We start from the raw sequence: 15,791 nt of genomic DNA, 5'->3' as shown, positions 1-15,791 counted from the left end.
TTTCAGTCCACCCACAAGTTTAACAAAGCCAACAGAAGCCCAGTTTTTCTCAGACACTTTTCCTTGCAAAGCCATATTTTACAAATATGATTGATGATTTATAGTCTCCATTTTATCCACTAATTTAAGTGTTGCTGGTCTTCTTCCTCTCTCCATTTTCCAACACCAGACTGCTGTTAAAGTTTAAGGCTCTTCTGATTCTTCCTGTCCACTTGTATGTTTTTTTCTGTCTCGTAAGCATTTTCCTTTAGAACATTGAAAATAGTTTCAATGGCAAAGTCTCTCTACAAGCTTCATTGTCAGAAGAATGGGAAGCAGAGTCTCCTTCTGTTTGCTGGTTCACTTCTTTGTTGGATAAACTTTCCTTAGCGTGTTCTGCATCAAAAAATGTTTAATTCTCAAGGAAAGATATTCTGAAGACAGCTAAATACAACAGCTTGAATCTCACACCTGCCTCTTGACACTCCCTAATTGCTGGGATATAGTTAATTCTCTTCTGATTGGTGTACATTGAATAGTTATTTTCCACAAACACTTTGCTGACTCTAATTTTTAATACTTTTCAATTGTTCCACAGTTTTGTCAGGGTCAACTCTTTCTGCTGACATGATTTCATCTTTACTACTACATGTCTTGACTGCTTCCTTAGGGCCAGATTTGGAGCATGCACTCGGTATGCCCTTTCAATTAACAAATCTCACTGTGGAATACCAGTCCAGGTGCTTATTTGTGCTTTCATAAAATTAATAGTCAGGTCCTTATAATTTCTCTGCTACAGCAGAAAATGTCATGCTTTTCTCTACACACACTGTCTTCTAACTGTACCATTTTTTGAAACAGCTTTTCTTGAGAAGTCTCATTTTCAGCCCCCTTTCCTTCATTTCAGTCCCTGATTTTTGCAGTTTTATCAGCTCGTTTGAATAGCTAGTTAAAGCTTCTTCTGTTTTTTTTTCTCTAGCCTTTTGTTATTTGGGCTGACATACTTTTTCATTGTTTCATTTTAATCACCTCTGAGTGCATTTGATTTTGCTTCCCACTAAATTACTGGAAGCCATCTCTTGCACCAAAGCTAAAGCTTGAACTACTTTTTGCTGAACAGCTGCCAGATTCTTCCCAGATAGTGTCTCCTCTTCAACTTTTCTGGTTGATTTACTTTCAGATTCTATAAATTTCTTCTTTTCTGGCACCCATGGAGTGTACTTAACTTATGATTGAACTTCACTCAAGATTATACAATTACTGGCTCTTATTTCTCAGTTTTGGTTCTTACTGGGAGAGCTAAAATAAAGCTGTTGATTAGTGTGTCACAGTCTTGGAAGTTTCACTTTAAACAACTCTTTTATCAAAGAAGGTATTATTTATCTATTGAATAATTTAAAAAATATTGCAGCAGCAAGTGATCTTTGACTCTTTATGTATGAATTCTTTCAAACTTTTTCTAATTTGCCTTTTCCAGAGGATTCCTTTCTTCTCAGCTTATAGTGAGTAGTACTATATCTCAGATTGTATTTACCTTTATGGAATCAAGGGAAAATACTCTTTTCTTTAAAGGTAAGCCCATAAATTCAAATAACTGTTTTGTTAAAAGTACATTTTTATTTCCTTAGTACTAGGTTCTGTTTCATCCTAAGTAGAACATTTCATTGTTCTATATGTGGAGAACAGAAAAGATGAAACTATCACATTCCTTTTAGTATTTCTGATTCCTGAAATGATTTGCTGGATTATATGTCGAAGCATATCTGTAGTCAAAATATTAGCCTTTTATATCTCATTAGCATTAGTGCATTGAGAAAAAAGTGTTTATGCTTCTATTGTCAAGATAGAGCTCTAGCTTGTGATACCCTGAATTAAGGTCTAGTTCAAAAACATTTTGGAACATTCAGTTTATTTACCTCTTCACCAACAACTGATCTGTGGTATCACCACTCCATTATCACCTCATTGGTTGCTCTCATCTCCAGTATATTCTAACTTTAGATGAGTTCATTGCTTTGTACCTTGACTCTACAGCGATAGTCCTGACACAGTAACTATATCTAGTTCTAAACAGCTTAATAATTCTTTCTTTATTTTGGTCACATAAAAGGAAGAGAAAATACCTATTTGGCTGAGCCACAGGTGTTAAATGCTCACCTGTATGTGTCTTAACTAAGTATCCCTTTAACTTGCCAATGACTCCAATCAGGTCTTTGCACTGATCAACCAAGTCTTAGAGTTTTTTTACTCTCTCTCCGTATGCAACTTGGCTGTGGGGAAGCTCAGTAGAGAAAAAAACAAAGTTCCGAACTCCAAGAACAAGCTACTTATGGTCCAAGAACTCTTCCAAACTGAAGAAACCAAATTCTGAACAGTTTTATTTATCCAGAAATCAAAAAAACTGATAAAATGATATAGACTTTAAAACTATTTTAAAAGTGTATATAATTGTAACTGTTTTTGGTTTCTGGATAAATAAAGCTGTTTGGAATTTGCTTTCTTCAGTCTGGATGAGTTATTGGACCATGTGTAACTTGTTCTCGGGAAGCTCAATAGACTAGAACTTAGCAGTAGCAAGAAAACATGTAAAACAGAGAAACATGAGTTCAGATATAGAATATATCCCATTGAGCAGTGGCCTTAATGAAGCTATAAAGACATTTTTTTTTTATACAGAAATGGTACTAGGCACAGTTATTGAAGTCACCCATGCAAAGTATATTGAGTGAGCAAACTGACTCAGTAAGCACTTTTTTCTTCCATATTTTATATTGATTTCTGGCTCAGTATTACAGTTATCTTCATGTATTATGTAAAACACATTTCCCAGTTGTTTCATGTTGTGAGACTTAAGAAATTTTGTGTCAGAACCTGTCACTTTTCAGGTGTTAGTGAGACCGAGCTACTTCCTAGGTTAACTATCACTACTTTTTGTTTTATCATCTTCCTTGTCTGTCTGGATCTACATACCCCAGCACAAGGACTTCACAGTTGTCACACATCATCTTAAAACAAGACACTGATACGTTTGAGGATGCATTTTGACATAAGTTCATACTGCCTCATTAAGCTTTCCTCTGTAATTGTATGTATTTATAGAGTCTATTTCGAAGTTTATCTATATTTATGTATTTCTTAAAGTTACAGATTTGTTTTCTTATTATTTTTGCTTTAGCTCTTTTCCTTCAATAAGTTGTTTGCATGCTTAAATACAAACCTAGGGACATATGTAATTCAGGTAACTGTATGTACTACTCCATTTCAGTCTTGATGAGAAGTGCTCTGCTATTTCTGTTTGTACATCCTAATTTGACTGAAATCACAATTTTTTTGCTAGCTAGCAATCAGGCTCTTGTATAGTACATGCTTACTGACACAAGCTCCGCTTGTAAAGCAGATCTAAATTTCAAACTGAACATTATTTTTCTGGCTCAGACTATATAGTTAACTTATCTATAGTAGCTTGAATTCTGTTTCCTTCTGAGAAAAGTAATTGTCTCATGTACCGGTTTCCTCCCATACAGAAGAGAAGCACATTCAGTCTTTTTTATGATTATGTTTAGTGGTCTAAGAAACAGTACTGTTGATTGTGTGCTCTACTGTCAGATGACAAAACATTACAGCTGTAAGATCACTTTCTCATGTTGTGGATATCTCACTGTGTCAAAGTTTAAATTCCCACAGCTGCAATCATTTGATGTGGAGTCACATGACTTGAACAGGGAAAATTTAGTTTATTGAATTGTATTTATTTATTTTTTTCATTTTCTTAGAGTTTGAGCAACCTTGGAGGTACAACATACATATACAGATCACAGCTGTTGGACACATCTCTCAAATGCTTCACACAAGAAATCTGGACAAAGGTAACAATAATGAGGGGGCAAATGCCTAAAATTAGGGGGGATAAAATTAAATATTGCTATTACAAACTTAGAAAGTTGTTAGAGTAAAAGAGGTTGTATTAGCATGCCTTTTTTTCAAAGATGGGAGGTCTAAAACTAAAATGTCTGTCACTTCGTGATTTCAGTCCTCAATGATTTGCTGGAAAACCACAAATTTTATGAGAACAGACCAAAAACATAAGGCAAAAATCTGGATATTCTGTAAAAATCTAGACAGTTTTGAGGTATGCTGTTGGAACAGGACTCCTCCCATCAGGAAAGATGCAGTCTCAATGCACAAACAATTGTGTTGCAGTCTTTTGTACAGTTCTGTACTGCATTTTATTCAGCTAAATCCATCCATCCACCCACAATCCCTTTTTCTCATTTTTGTATGTGAGGTCGGGGTGTTACCTCCCTATTGACAATCATCTAGAGCAAAATGTTGTCTCATTTAGACATTTCACTTACAAGGTTTTGTCTGCTTCTCTCTCTGTCTCTCCCTCCTTCTGAAGGTGGATGAAATGTTTTACTGCATATCCATGCTATGATATAATAAGCCTGGAACCCAGAGTTTGTTCCACTAATCTTGCTTTGTTAAAGTCTCTTGAAAGAATATAATGTGAAACTTCTGAGTCCATTTTACTTCTCATATTTTATTATCTGTAATAGTCATGTACTATTCGTTGAACCACTTTTAAAAGTTTATGATAGATGTACTGACTTCACTTCACAATATGTTTGTACTGTTTTTTTTTCGATAGCAGTCATTTTAAAAAGCATACAATATTAAACAGTTCCTAAAAACATTTTTTGTGTCACTTGCAATTGGAGTAAAACTCTGTAAAGTGAAAAATGACATTTTAAATGTTTCAAACATTCCCTGGAGTTCAGAATTCAGAAATGACTGACATGATGTGGATGTCATTCAGGAAGGTTTCCATACCGTGTTATGCCTGATTTATAGACTGCTTTACTGCTGAGATTTTCCCCTCATGGGGGTCTCAGTGCAGAAAGGGGTCTCATGGGTGAAGCCGTATAGTAAATGGCTGATTGTAATTAGCCATTTGCTGTCCCATAGAAATGCACACAACTTCTGATTTGCTTGGCAGTCGCCCGTTCATTCCTATGGGAGTATTCGCAGTTAAGATAAATCCACTGAAGTTGGGGAGGGGTGGAGGGTTTAGAGTGTGAATATGAGCATATGTGTGTGTGTGTGTGTGTGTGTGTGTGTGTACACGCGCACGAGCGACGGGAAGCACATGGATGTCTGAATGTGTGCATGTTGGGGGGGTGGCCTTGGTAACACAGTGCATAAGCCACTAGAGAGAACACTAGCACAGTCAAGGCTTGCATTGTAGAGTTTGTTTCAAAGCCATAGTAAAAAACTGCTAATGAGGTCTTTCTCATTGTTGCAGCTATACCTGTCTTTGAATCAGAATTCCTCACTGTTGTGCTAACTGACCAACCAGCATTAGGCAATTAGCACAAAGTGCTAAGGCTTTTTCTACATCCTAGGGACTATCTCCTTGCCACTTTTTATGCTGTCATATCTGAAGTTGTGTTTTAATAAGAAATACATCAGTGGAGACAAATATTGATGGTCACGCATTAGCAGGTGACAACAGCATAAAAATGCTCACGGAAATCCAGCTTCATACACTTGTAACTATCAGTATTTAATAAACAGAAGTAGAACCACATATTTTATGATAGGATCATGTAATGAAGCATATAACAGCTTTTACCTGTCATGCTAGATTGCACTGGTCTCTAACCATGCAGTTCGAAGTCTGTGAAAGACAAGCAGCTGTGTTCATATCACTGGGATTCCTCAGACTCTGTCAGCTAATAACATAATAATTTTAACCCAAAGTGCTTCTCAGGAATAGCTACATACTTTCTGAATGCTCCAGAGAGCAGCATCAGTGGACATAGGTGCATTACTGTTACATAACCAGTACATTAGTATTCCATAACTGGTGCATCAGTATTCATTGGAAGATGTTCCCTAGAAGGAGTAGTAACGATCTGTTGCTAGACACATCCACCTGCTCGAGTATGTGCAACAAAGTATTTCACTGCAAGCAGCAAGGTGTCCACAATAAGCTAGCATTATGCTAGCAAGTGAGGTAGCTTGACCCTTACATATGAAGTTACACATGTTTTTACTGGATTGATGCTTGACTGGATCACTTCCCAAAAAATTTCTCTTACTTTTCCTATTAAAAAAGGACAAATTTCATAGTAGGACAAGCTATAGAGGTTAGCATTAACACATTTAAGTGTCCAAACTTGACATAGTTCACATACTTATTTTAGGTTGTGTAAATAGTCAGACATATTGAGATATGGGAATACTTTTATAATCTCAAAAGACATTACACCGATCAAAAAAAAAATGTTGAAACTTAAAACTCTTCACATCCCCTGCTAATTATATTTACCAACTCCAAGACAACACTGCAGAGGGGAAGAGGGAAAACATCAGTCCCTATTGTACCATGATCTTGTTGAATTACAGTTTGTGACCTTCCTTGATCATTGTAATGTCATTCAACATTATCAATGTAATTTAGAGATATAAGAGCTTAAGATATTAACTGAATTTTGAAGAGGGCCACAGTCTAACTTAGCTTATACAGGAAATATAAATCATAACATAGAAGTTGTCCAATGTTTCACTCAAATGCACAAAAGTGATGTAGTAGCTACATTGCTTTCTGATGGCACTGTGGAGCTCTTTGCTATGATAGACCCTTTTATTTTTAAGGCCATAACAATAGAACACATAGATAGAATCTTTATTTTGGCTGACAAGCAATAAAGAATATGAAGAGTATTGATTACAAGCATTAATTACACATTAGTAAGAATTTTCAATTATCTCCCTGGATGGCGCTCAGAATTTTCCATATACACCAATTCTGATTTTAAACAACAACTAAAGAAAGATGTCTTTTGTAAGACAGAATGACAAAGAAAGCAAGCAATGCACAATAAAACATAGTCACATATTTTCAACTAAGATACCTTCTGAAAAAAAAACTAAGTAAATTTGATATGAGTACAAGCAACATATGGCATTTTCTTTTAGTCCTAAACTTACCACTGGACATGGCATAGGTAGGGTACCTCCAAGAGGGCAATAGTGTCCAGCTGGACAGATAAATGGTCGCATAAGTCCTGTTTCATTGCAGAAGCTTCCACTTGGACATTCTTGACAATAAGACTGTGCACGTATCTTTAAAGGCAGAAAACACAAAATTAATGAACCCTTGAAATCTAAGTATTAGAATTCAGCAACTCATGTTTCTTAGTCTATGTCCTAGCCATCACAACATTCATGTTAAAAGGTATCAATCTATGAATACAAATTTATTTACTTTAGAAGAGTAGTTTAATGGCACAGTGGTGCAGTAGCTGAATTGCTGCCTCACAGAACATAAGTCTCCTCTTCAGCTTATGACAGGGCTGCTGTTTATGCAGTCTGCATATCGTCTTTGTGTACCCATGTGGTTTTGGTACAGTCTCCATTTACATGCTATAGCCCAAAGGCATGCCAATAACAGAAATGGAAATTCTGCAGACTACGTATGTGGGGGGAGGGGGGGTCTGAGTGAGAGAATGTGTCCTACACTGGGCTGGTTTCTTGCATGACTGATTCCAATTTGTATGTCCTTTTCCAACTGCCTTAGTGTAGGAATGGCTCCTCAGTGACTCATAAGTACTGATAAGCTGATATGATGACATAAGGAAAATAATGAATTAATTTGTAATAGAAGCAGAGTATGACAGAGAGTAACATGAAATTCAAAGATACAGCAATACTTTATCACAGCTGTAGTTTTTTAAATCCTATCATACAGTCACTGCACACTATAATGTACAGTAAACAATGTTCTAATGGATGTTCTAAAGCAGTAAGAGACAATGAAAATTAGAATACTTATTTTACTCACCTGGATAATTATTAACCCACAGCTATTACAGTTCTCAGCAAATCTCCTATTCTTCTGATATCAGTTTTGCCTGAGTATAGAAGTTATTCCAATACTTGTATTGCCCTATTGCTTGTTTCTGTACTATTTCTTGTATTACTCTTTAGATTGCATTGCACTATTAAGATTGCATGTTGTTACATTGTACTGTACTATTGCCTGTATTGCATTCTTTGAAATATTCTTTGAAATATTGTTGCTTTTGTAATACTGTGGAACTTTTCTCCCTGGGTCTCAGCTGAAAACGAGCCCCTGGTCCAGTCAGACACTACCCGGTAAACAAATGTAATAAATAAATAAAAAATAAATAAATAAAGACCATGTCAATTAAGAAAATAGGGTAAGCTAGTTTGGAATTTATTTTGTTCTTCTCATTCTGTTCATTCATGACTGTGAGATAGATGCATTTTGTTCAGTAACACACAATAAGATTGATAAGAAAAATATACTTGCTGAAAACTGTTTATTAATTACTTCATTAAAAAAATCAGGTAATTTCTTATCTGAGGCAAAATTATTTAATAAAAATAAAATCAGGTAATTTCTTATCTGAGTCAAAATTATTTAATAAAAATAAATAGCTTTATCAGGCAGGTCTTGCACTCTATACCACAGACAGCAGATAAGTGTCACACAATTGTGATGCCCAAAACTGCTACCAATATGTGTTGGCCACCAATATATTTTGTCCCCATGCTGGGCCAGTAATCAAGGAGCCTGAATCCTCACCACTGACACTGGAGAGGGACGTGCACTTGGAATACAAATGGATACACTCAGTATTTCCAGATGCAGGCCTCTCTGCATCAAATACAATTTCCCTTGAGAGCGCAGAGGAAACACACTCAGCATGGGGTCTGGATGTGTCTTTATCTGTCTCCAGCCAGATCCGCAATAAGTCTCCCCACTGATACAGCTGCAGGGTTAGGTCCTCAGCCGACTGTCCAAGGCAAGTCCTCCAGTACCCTATCTGTAAACCCAGTGCTTCGTGTCCCTGCCCCAAGTATCTGACACACTATTTAAGATTTTAATTTTCACACACACACACACACACACACACACACACACACACACACACACCTGGGAAAGCCTTTCACAGACTATCTACCAGCTTTGCCCAGACTATAAAGTAGTTATCACTGCCACCAGTCATTTACTGTAAAGCTCTTACAAAGGGTATCCAATTATAATGTGTAATATTAATACCAATACAAATAGTAGTAGTTTACCAAGACAGCTAGGCCTTCTGGAGTGGCCCATACAGTGTCCCCAAATAGCTATAAGCACTCTCCAAGGTTAGATACTTTCTACAAGGAACAGCCACAATAAAAGTTTTAAATATATTTAATAATAAATAATAAAAAGAGCATGGAAATACTGAATATATATTCACAGTAAACCACAGAGAGAATTTTACTGTTCCCTAGTTACGTTACTTACTACTGCAAGGCAAGAGGCTGTGGGTGAGGGTCTTTCTAGTCAGGTTTCCCAAAAAGAATACTCAATACTCTGAGATTTCTTTTTTTAATATTTAAAATATAGTTTCCAAGATGGCTGGCAAAATTACCACTCCAGGTTGTCACAGCATTCCCCTTTGAAGCTGAGACAGGAAGTTAGCATAGGTGACCATAGTACACATCCAAATGTTTACGGCAGTGTCTGGGGCCACCCCTCTTTTCACTGAGCTAGTGGACAAAGGCTCTTCCCTAGACCCAGTGACTCTGGTCATATTTATTATTGTGGTGTGCCTTTTAAGGGTTTAACAGCTCATTTACATTTCCCTTATTTTTCTTAAAGTTAACCTCTGCTGTGCCAGTATCCTCTGTTAAAACATATACATTTAATTCAGCTACAATAATACATGCACATTTCTCTTCATTTCAGCAGGGTATACTGTTGATACATTTCAACACAAGTAATGTTCATAAATACATTTTCAGCACAAGCATCTGTACAAAATTAGTTTGATATACAAATGACATACAGTTTTAATACATTTGTAACACAAGCATCTTGTATAAATAAGTTTGATATTCAAACAACATATCATACTTTACAAAACTCCAGGTAGCTATGTTGACACTTGCCCATATCATCACATCCGCCCCCCCCCCCGAAGACATAAACTATTTTTTCAAGTGGCCCTTGAGAAACGTGGCTTGAGAGAAATGATCCTATCTGGGAATATGTTATCCCATTCCCTGTCTTGAGAGTCCATCTGTGTTGGGATTGCTGACCTCACTGCTGTGTTGTACTGTCATGTCATAGGCCTGCAATCCTAAGGCTCCACCTTAATATCTTGGCATTTTGCAGGCTGGCTCTGTGGAGACATGTTAAGGGATTGTGGTCTGTAACTACAGTGAATTTCCTTCCATGCAGATAAGGCTGAAGTTTCGGCAATGCCCATGCTATGACCAGATATTCATTTTTTACAGCTGCATAACATTCCTCCCTAGGTTGGAGTCTACAGCTGATGTACACAACAGGCTGCTCTTCTCCCTCTGAGGAAACCTGGCTAAGTATAGCCCCCACCCCATGGTTTGAAGCATCCACCTGTCCAACAAATTCTTTGCTGTAATCTGGACTGGGTACACAGGGGGTCCTCCCAAAGCTCCTGTAAGCCTCTAAAATGCCTGCTCACATGCTAGGATCCACACTACCTTATCTGGCCTGTTTTTCATTGTCAGGTCTGTGAGGGGAGCTGCTATAGTACTATAGTTGAGGACAAACTTTCTATAGTACCCCGCACTCCCTAAGAATGCTCTCACCTGCTTTTTGGTAATAGGGGCAGACCAAGCCTGAATGGCCTCCTTTTGGTAGGAGACCTCTGGCATACCCAACCAACACTTACTGGGCATAATGGTCAACCCTGCCCTCTGCAGTCTGCCCAGCACCTCTGTGACATGCTGGAGGTGCTCTTGCCAGGAATGGCTGTAGATGGCAATATTATCTAGGTAAAAAACAAAATGAAATACACAAACTACTATAAAGCAAACACAATACTGGCTTATGGAATAAAGAAAGAGTTGTATCTAATGTTAAGTGCTTTTCATTTACTGCATTAGTAAACTTCATCAGACAAAATCAGTATAACAAATTCACAACAGTTAAATAGTTTAAAATTTGGCACCCTTTTTCTAAAACAGGAAATGACATCACAAACCTAAAGATTATGCTACTTCCACCATTGCATGTACCATTATTCATGGGTAAATGAATATTCATGTATATTACTAAACATTCCAAATACACCAAATACAAACAATATATACAACTGTATAAATTAAAAATGATTATAAAGTGCCTAAGATATTAAATTGTGTATACATTTATATAAATAAAATATTCCTTTTTAAGCAGAACTTGTTGTCATTGCCAAAGCAACCTTTATCTACTTAAAGCTTTCACTTTTAAAATGCTGTTAATACTGCAAAGATCATTAAGTCCAAGCCATGCATAAGAATGAAACGTGAGCTGCCATATCAGCTCTGCCTTTTCCAGTTGTAGTTCCCAGGGACCACCTCTATGATTACTAAGCACTTGCTGCAATATTACAAATCTAAAATAATGATCATGCTGTTCATGCACATGTTTAGCTAGTGCATTATTTAACTGATCTTTCCTTATTGCATACATGTGCTCATAAATTATTTCCTTGAGAGACCTGGTGGTTTTTCCTATATAAAATGTTGGGAAGATTTGACATACTGCCAGATATATTACCCCCTTAGAATTACATGGATGATTTGAGTATTAGAACAAAATTGTGTCATGGTTTCAAAATGGTGGCAAGGAGAGCAAGTAATTTTAAAAATCTTTTGGAGAATGGCAGGACAAGCTGTATGGCCAATAAATCAGTAGGTATTATGAATAAATGTGGAATGTGCAATTATTGTAGACACATACATCAAGGCCAATGCATACAGATTAAGGGCAGATAATATATCAAGGGCAAATTTAATTGTAATTCTAAGGGGGTAATATATCTGGCAGTATGTCAAATCTGCCCAACATTTTATATAGGAAAAACACCAGGTCTCTCAAGGAAATATTTTATGAGCACATGTATGCAATAAGGAAAGATCAGTTAAATAATGCACTAGCTAAACATGTGCATGAACAGCATGATCATTATTTTAGATTTGCAATATTGCAGCAAGTGCTTAGTAATCATAGAGGTGGCACCTGGGAACTACAATTGGAAAAGGCAGAGCTGATATGGCAGCTCACGTTTCATTCTTATGCATGGCCTGGACTTAATAATCTTTGCAATATTAACAGCATCTTAAAATTGAAAGCTTTAAGTAGATAAAGTTGCTTTGGCAATGGTAATACGTTTTGTTTAAAATTTATATTTTATTTATATAAATGTATACACAATTTAATATCTTAGCCACGTTATAATAATTTTTAATTTCTACAGTTATATATATATATATATTGTTTGTACTTGGTTTATTTGGAATGTTTAGTAATATACATGAATATTCATTTACTCATGAATAATTGTACATGCAATGGGGGAAGTAGCATAATCTTTAGGTTTGTGGTATCATTTCCTGTTTCAGAAAAAGGGCGCCAAATTTTAAACTATTTAACTGTTGTGAATTTGTCATACTGATTTTGTCTGAAGTTTACTAATGCAGTAAATGAAAAGCGCTTAACATTAAATATGACTCTTTCTGTATTCCGTAAGCCAGTATTGTGTTTAATATCATCTAGGTAAGTAAAAGCATAATGTCCTGCTCCTGCTAGGATACAAACTGCCAGCCTCTGGAAAGTCACTGGGGCATTTTTCAACACCAAGGGCATCTTTGTGAACTCATACAAGTTGAAAGGAGTCAAAAAGGCTGACCCCTCTCTATAGTGTTGAGAGTCAAGGGCACCTGCCAGGAGCCCTTGATAAGATCAGTAGTGGTCAGATACTTAGCCCCACGCAGCTGCTTTAGGACTTCATTTGTCCTAGGCATGGGGTAAGCATCTGTGTGACTATTTGGTTTCCTGTAGTCCACACACAACCTGGTGCTGCCATTCTTCTTTGGTACCAGCACCACTGGGGAAGCCATGAACTGCTGGACTCCTGGATTACTCCCAGTTCCAACATCTCCTATTCTCTTCTCTCAGAGTCTGTCTGACTCGCTCAGGCACCCTGTAAGGGGCATGCTTTATACGTCTTTGGGGCCCTTTATCCACAAGGTACTGCACCAAGTGGGTGCACCCTGGTTTCCCAATGAACATGTCCCCACACTCCTGTAACACCACTCAGATTTCTCGAACCTGGGAAGGGGATAGTCACTGGGACATTGCTACCCCTTACACTGAGGTGTCAGTCTGAGCCTCACTGAGGAGATCAGTCACCAGATACCCCTCAGACTCCTCCTGCCACCCACTGCAAATAAACAGCACAAGGGCCTCCTTATCATGGTAAGGCTTCATCATATTAACATGGTACAATTTGTGCCCCTGCCTCCTGCCTAGCAGTTCTACCATGTAGTTAACATCACTGACCTTCCTTACTACCTTGAAGGGTCCCCTCCCAAGCTGCCTGCAGCTTATTGTGTATGACAGGAATGTGCACCATCACCTGCTGTCCCACAGCATACTCTCTGGCTCAAGCATTCCTGTTATACCAGACCTTTTTCTGCTGTTGGGCTCCTGCCAGGTTCTCCTGGGCCAAGCCCATGAGCTCCCTAAGCCTTGTCCTGATGTGTAGGACATTTGCCACAACAGACTCCTTGTGGGATTCACACTCACCTGCCTGTCCATACAGCAACTCAAAGGGTGAAAAAACGGAATTCTTAGGGTACCTCTATGTAAGCAAACAGTAGATGGGGCAAATATTTGTCCCACTCCCTTTTAAACTGGTATGCAAATGCCCGTACCATGGTCTTTAGCGTAGAGTTTAACCTCTCCACAAGACCATTAGTCTGGGGTGGTAAGGTGTTGTCTTTAGGTGCTTCACCCCACATTGCTCCCACAGACAAGCCAGCAGATCTGACATGTAACTGGCACCTCTGTCAGTAAGTGTTATTCTTGGGAAACCTACCCTGCTGAAAATCTCTAGCAAAGCAGTTGCCATCTTCTCTGCCTCGATGGAGGACAGAGCCACTGCCTCAAGCTATCTAGTAGCATAATCTACTACCACTAGGATATACTTCTTCCCTGTGAAACTTTGGGTACTCAGAGGCCCCACAATATCCATAGCTACCCTATGAAATGGCTCTTCTATCACATGCAAAGGCATCAATGGAGCTTTGACCATGTATCCTGTCTTGCTTACTTTTTGGCACTACTCACAGGTCCTGCAGTACGTTGTTACATCCCTGGCAATCCCAGGCCAATAAAAGTTCTGCATAATATGTCTGTTGCTATGCTTTATGCCCATATGACCTGCAAAGGGAATGTCATGGGCTATGGCTAGAAGCGCCAGATAGTAGGATCCGGGCCCTACCAGCTGCTGTATTATCTCACCTTGTAGCCCTTCCCATCAGGCTTCCACTCTCTATACAGTAACCCTTTGTTCCAGTATATGGAATCCCCTTTTCCTTGAGAATCAGGTGCCTCCCTAGCTACCTCCCTCAAGTCTTGTAAGGTAGTGTCTGAGAGCTGAGCCTGTCTCAACTCTCTCTTCCCAGCTCCCCCTCCACAGGAAGTATAGTATCCTCTGACAGTGGTGCCTCACTGTCAGCCTGGGTACTACTAGTTACCCCTGCCCTTACAGTCTCTCTGTCCAAGGAAACATCAGTAACCACCAGCAGCTGTGGCTCACCTTCAGTCCCACTGCTACAGGGTAGGTCCCTTGCTAAAGTAGCTATTTCCAGTCGGTCTGGGTCTCCCCCAGGCTACCAGATTCACATGCCTGTCTCTAAGCCTAACTATTTGTCACTGCATACACACAAGAAACTGCATTATCAAAATCATTCCCTATCAGGACATCTGCAGGGATATCCTCAAATCCACCTACTTGCTTGTTTCCTTTTCCACCCTTCCAGTCAAGGTGAACTCTGGCCAAAGGCATTTGGAATGGGATCCCTCCTAAATCTCTGACTGGAGTGGACTGTCCAAACAAGTACTGCTCCTCTTTAACCACTGCAGGCTTCACAATGGTTATATCAGAGGCTCTCTCTCTCTTGGCAGTGGCCTGTTTTCCATCTACCAAGATTGGATAGCAACTCTGCTGGTAGTTTAGTACCCCTGTGGTCTCCAGGCAACTTAACACTGGCATTCTGTTATTCCCACTTGCTGGCTTCCCCATCTTTTGTTCCCCACCTTCCCTCTGTGGACATCTATATGTTACATGGCCCCACTGGTTACATTTAAAACATTTATCTCTTGATCCCAGCCATGTACCTGAACTAGTGGCTTTCCCTTTACCAGTGGACTCTGTTGCTGCGGTTTAGGCTGCCCACCATGGGTTCCCTTATATCTATGTGCAGTACTGTGTATCCCATTTCTGTGCAGTGATGCCCTGCTGCAGAGTTGCATTCCCTGCCTGCCAACGAGATTCTCTTGTCCTCAGGCAGAATGCTAAGGGCTTGTTCCCTCACCAAAAGGTCTGCCAGACCTTGAAAAGTGGTGACTTGACATCCACTCACCCACCTATGAAAATAAGGCATAGTTTAGCAATATAATCACATACACCTTCATCTGCCTTGTGTCTATGCTCAAGAAACTTTTTTTCTGTAAGCTTCAAGTGTTAACGTAAAACATTGTAATTAACAGTGCTCCACTTTTTCATAATCTAAACAATCAGTATCAGACAATTTAGAAGCAACAGTTACAGCTTTACCATGGAGTAAGGGGGTAAAGAACTGTATCCAGAGCCTTGGTCAACATTATACTGTTTGCATAGTCTTTCAAACATATGAATAAAACTATCAAAATTATCACTTTCTTAGTACTGAGGAAGAAATTTACTGACCTTTAT

At 38.5% G+C, this 15,791-nt stretch overlaps 1 protein-coding gene across 1 annotated transcript in view; it reads right to left on the bottom strand.

The window, feature by feature from the left end:
• The window catches only part of LOC122809546 (neurogenic locus notch homolog protein 1-like), a 2,715,638-nt gene that overhangs the window by 54,927 nt on the left and 2,644,920 nt on the right, over window positions 1-15,791 (bottom strand). Inside the window, exon 21 of the mRNA XM_044081127.1 lies at window positions 6,973-7,107. Within this exon, the coding sequence (XP_043937062.1) occupies window positions 6,973-7,107 (135 nt within the window). The remainder of the gene's footprint in view (window positions 1-6,972; window positions 7,108-15,791) is intronic.

The sequence above is a fragment of the Protopterus annectens genome, chromosome 8.part0 (assembly GCF_019279795.1).
Source record: "Protopterus annectens isolate FY-2018-M chromosome 8.part0, PAN1.0, whole genome shotgun sequence".
Lineage (NCBI taxonomy): Eukaryota > Metazoa > Chordata > Ceratodontiformes > Protopteridae > Protopterus > Protopterus annectens.
This window is presented reverse-complemented; position numbering and strand designations above follow the sequence as displayed.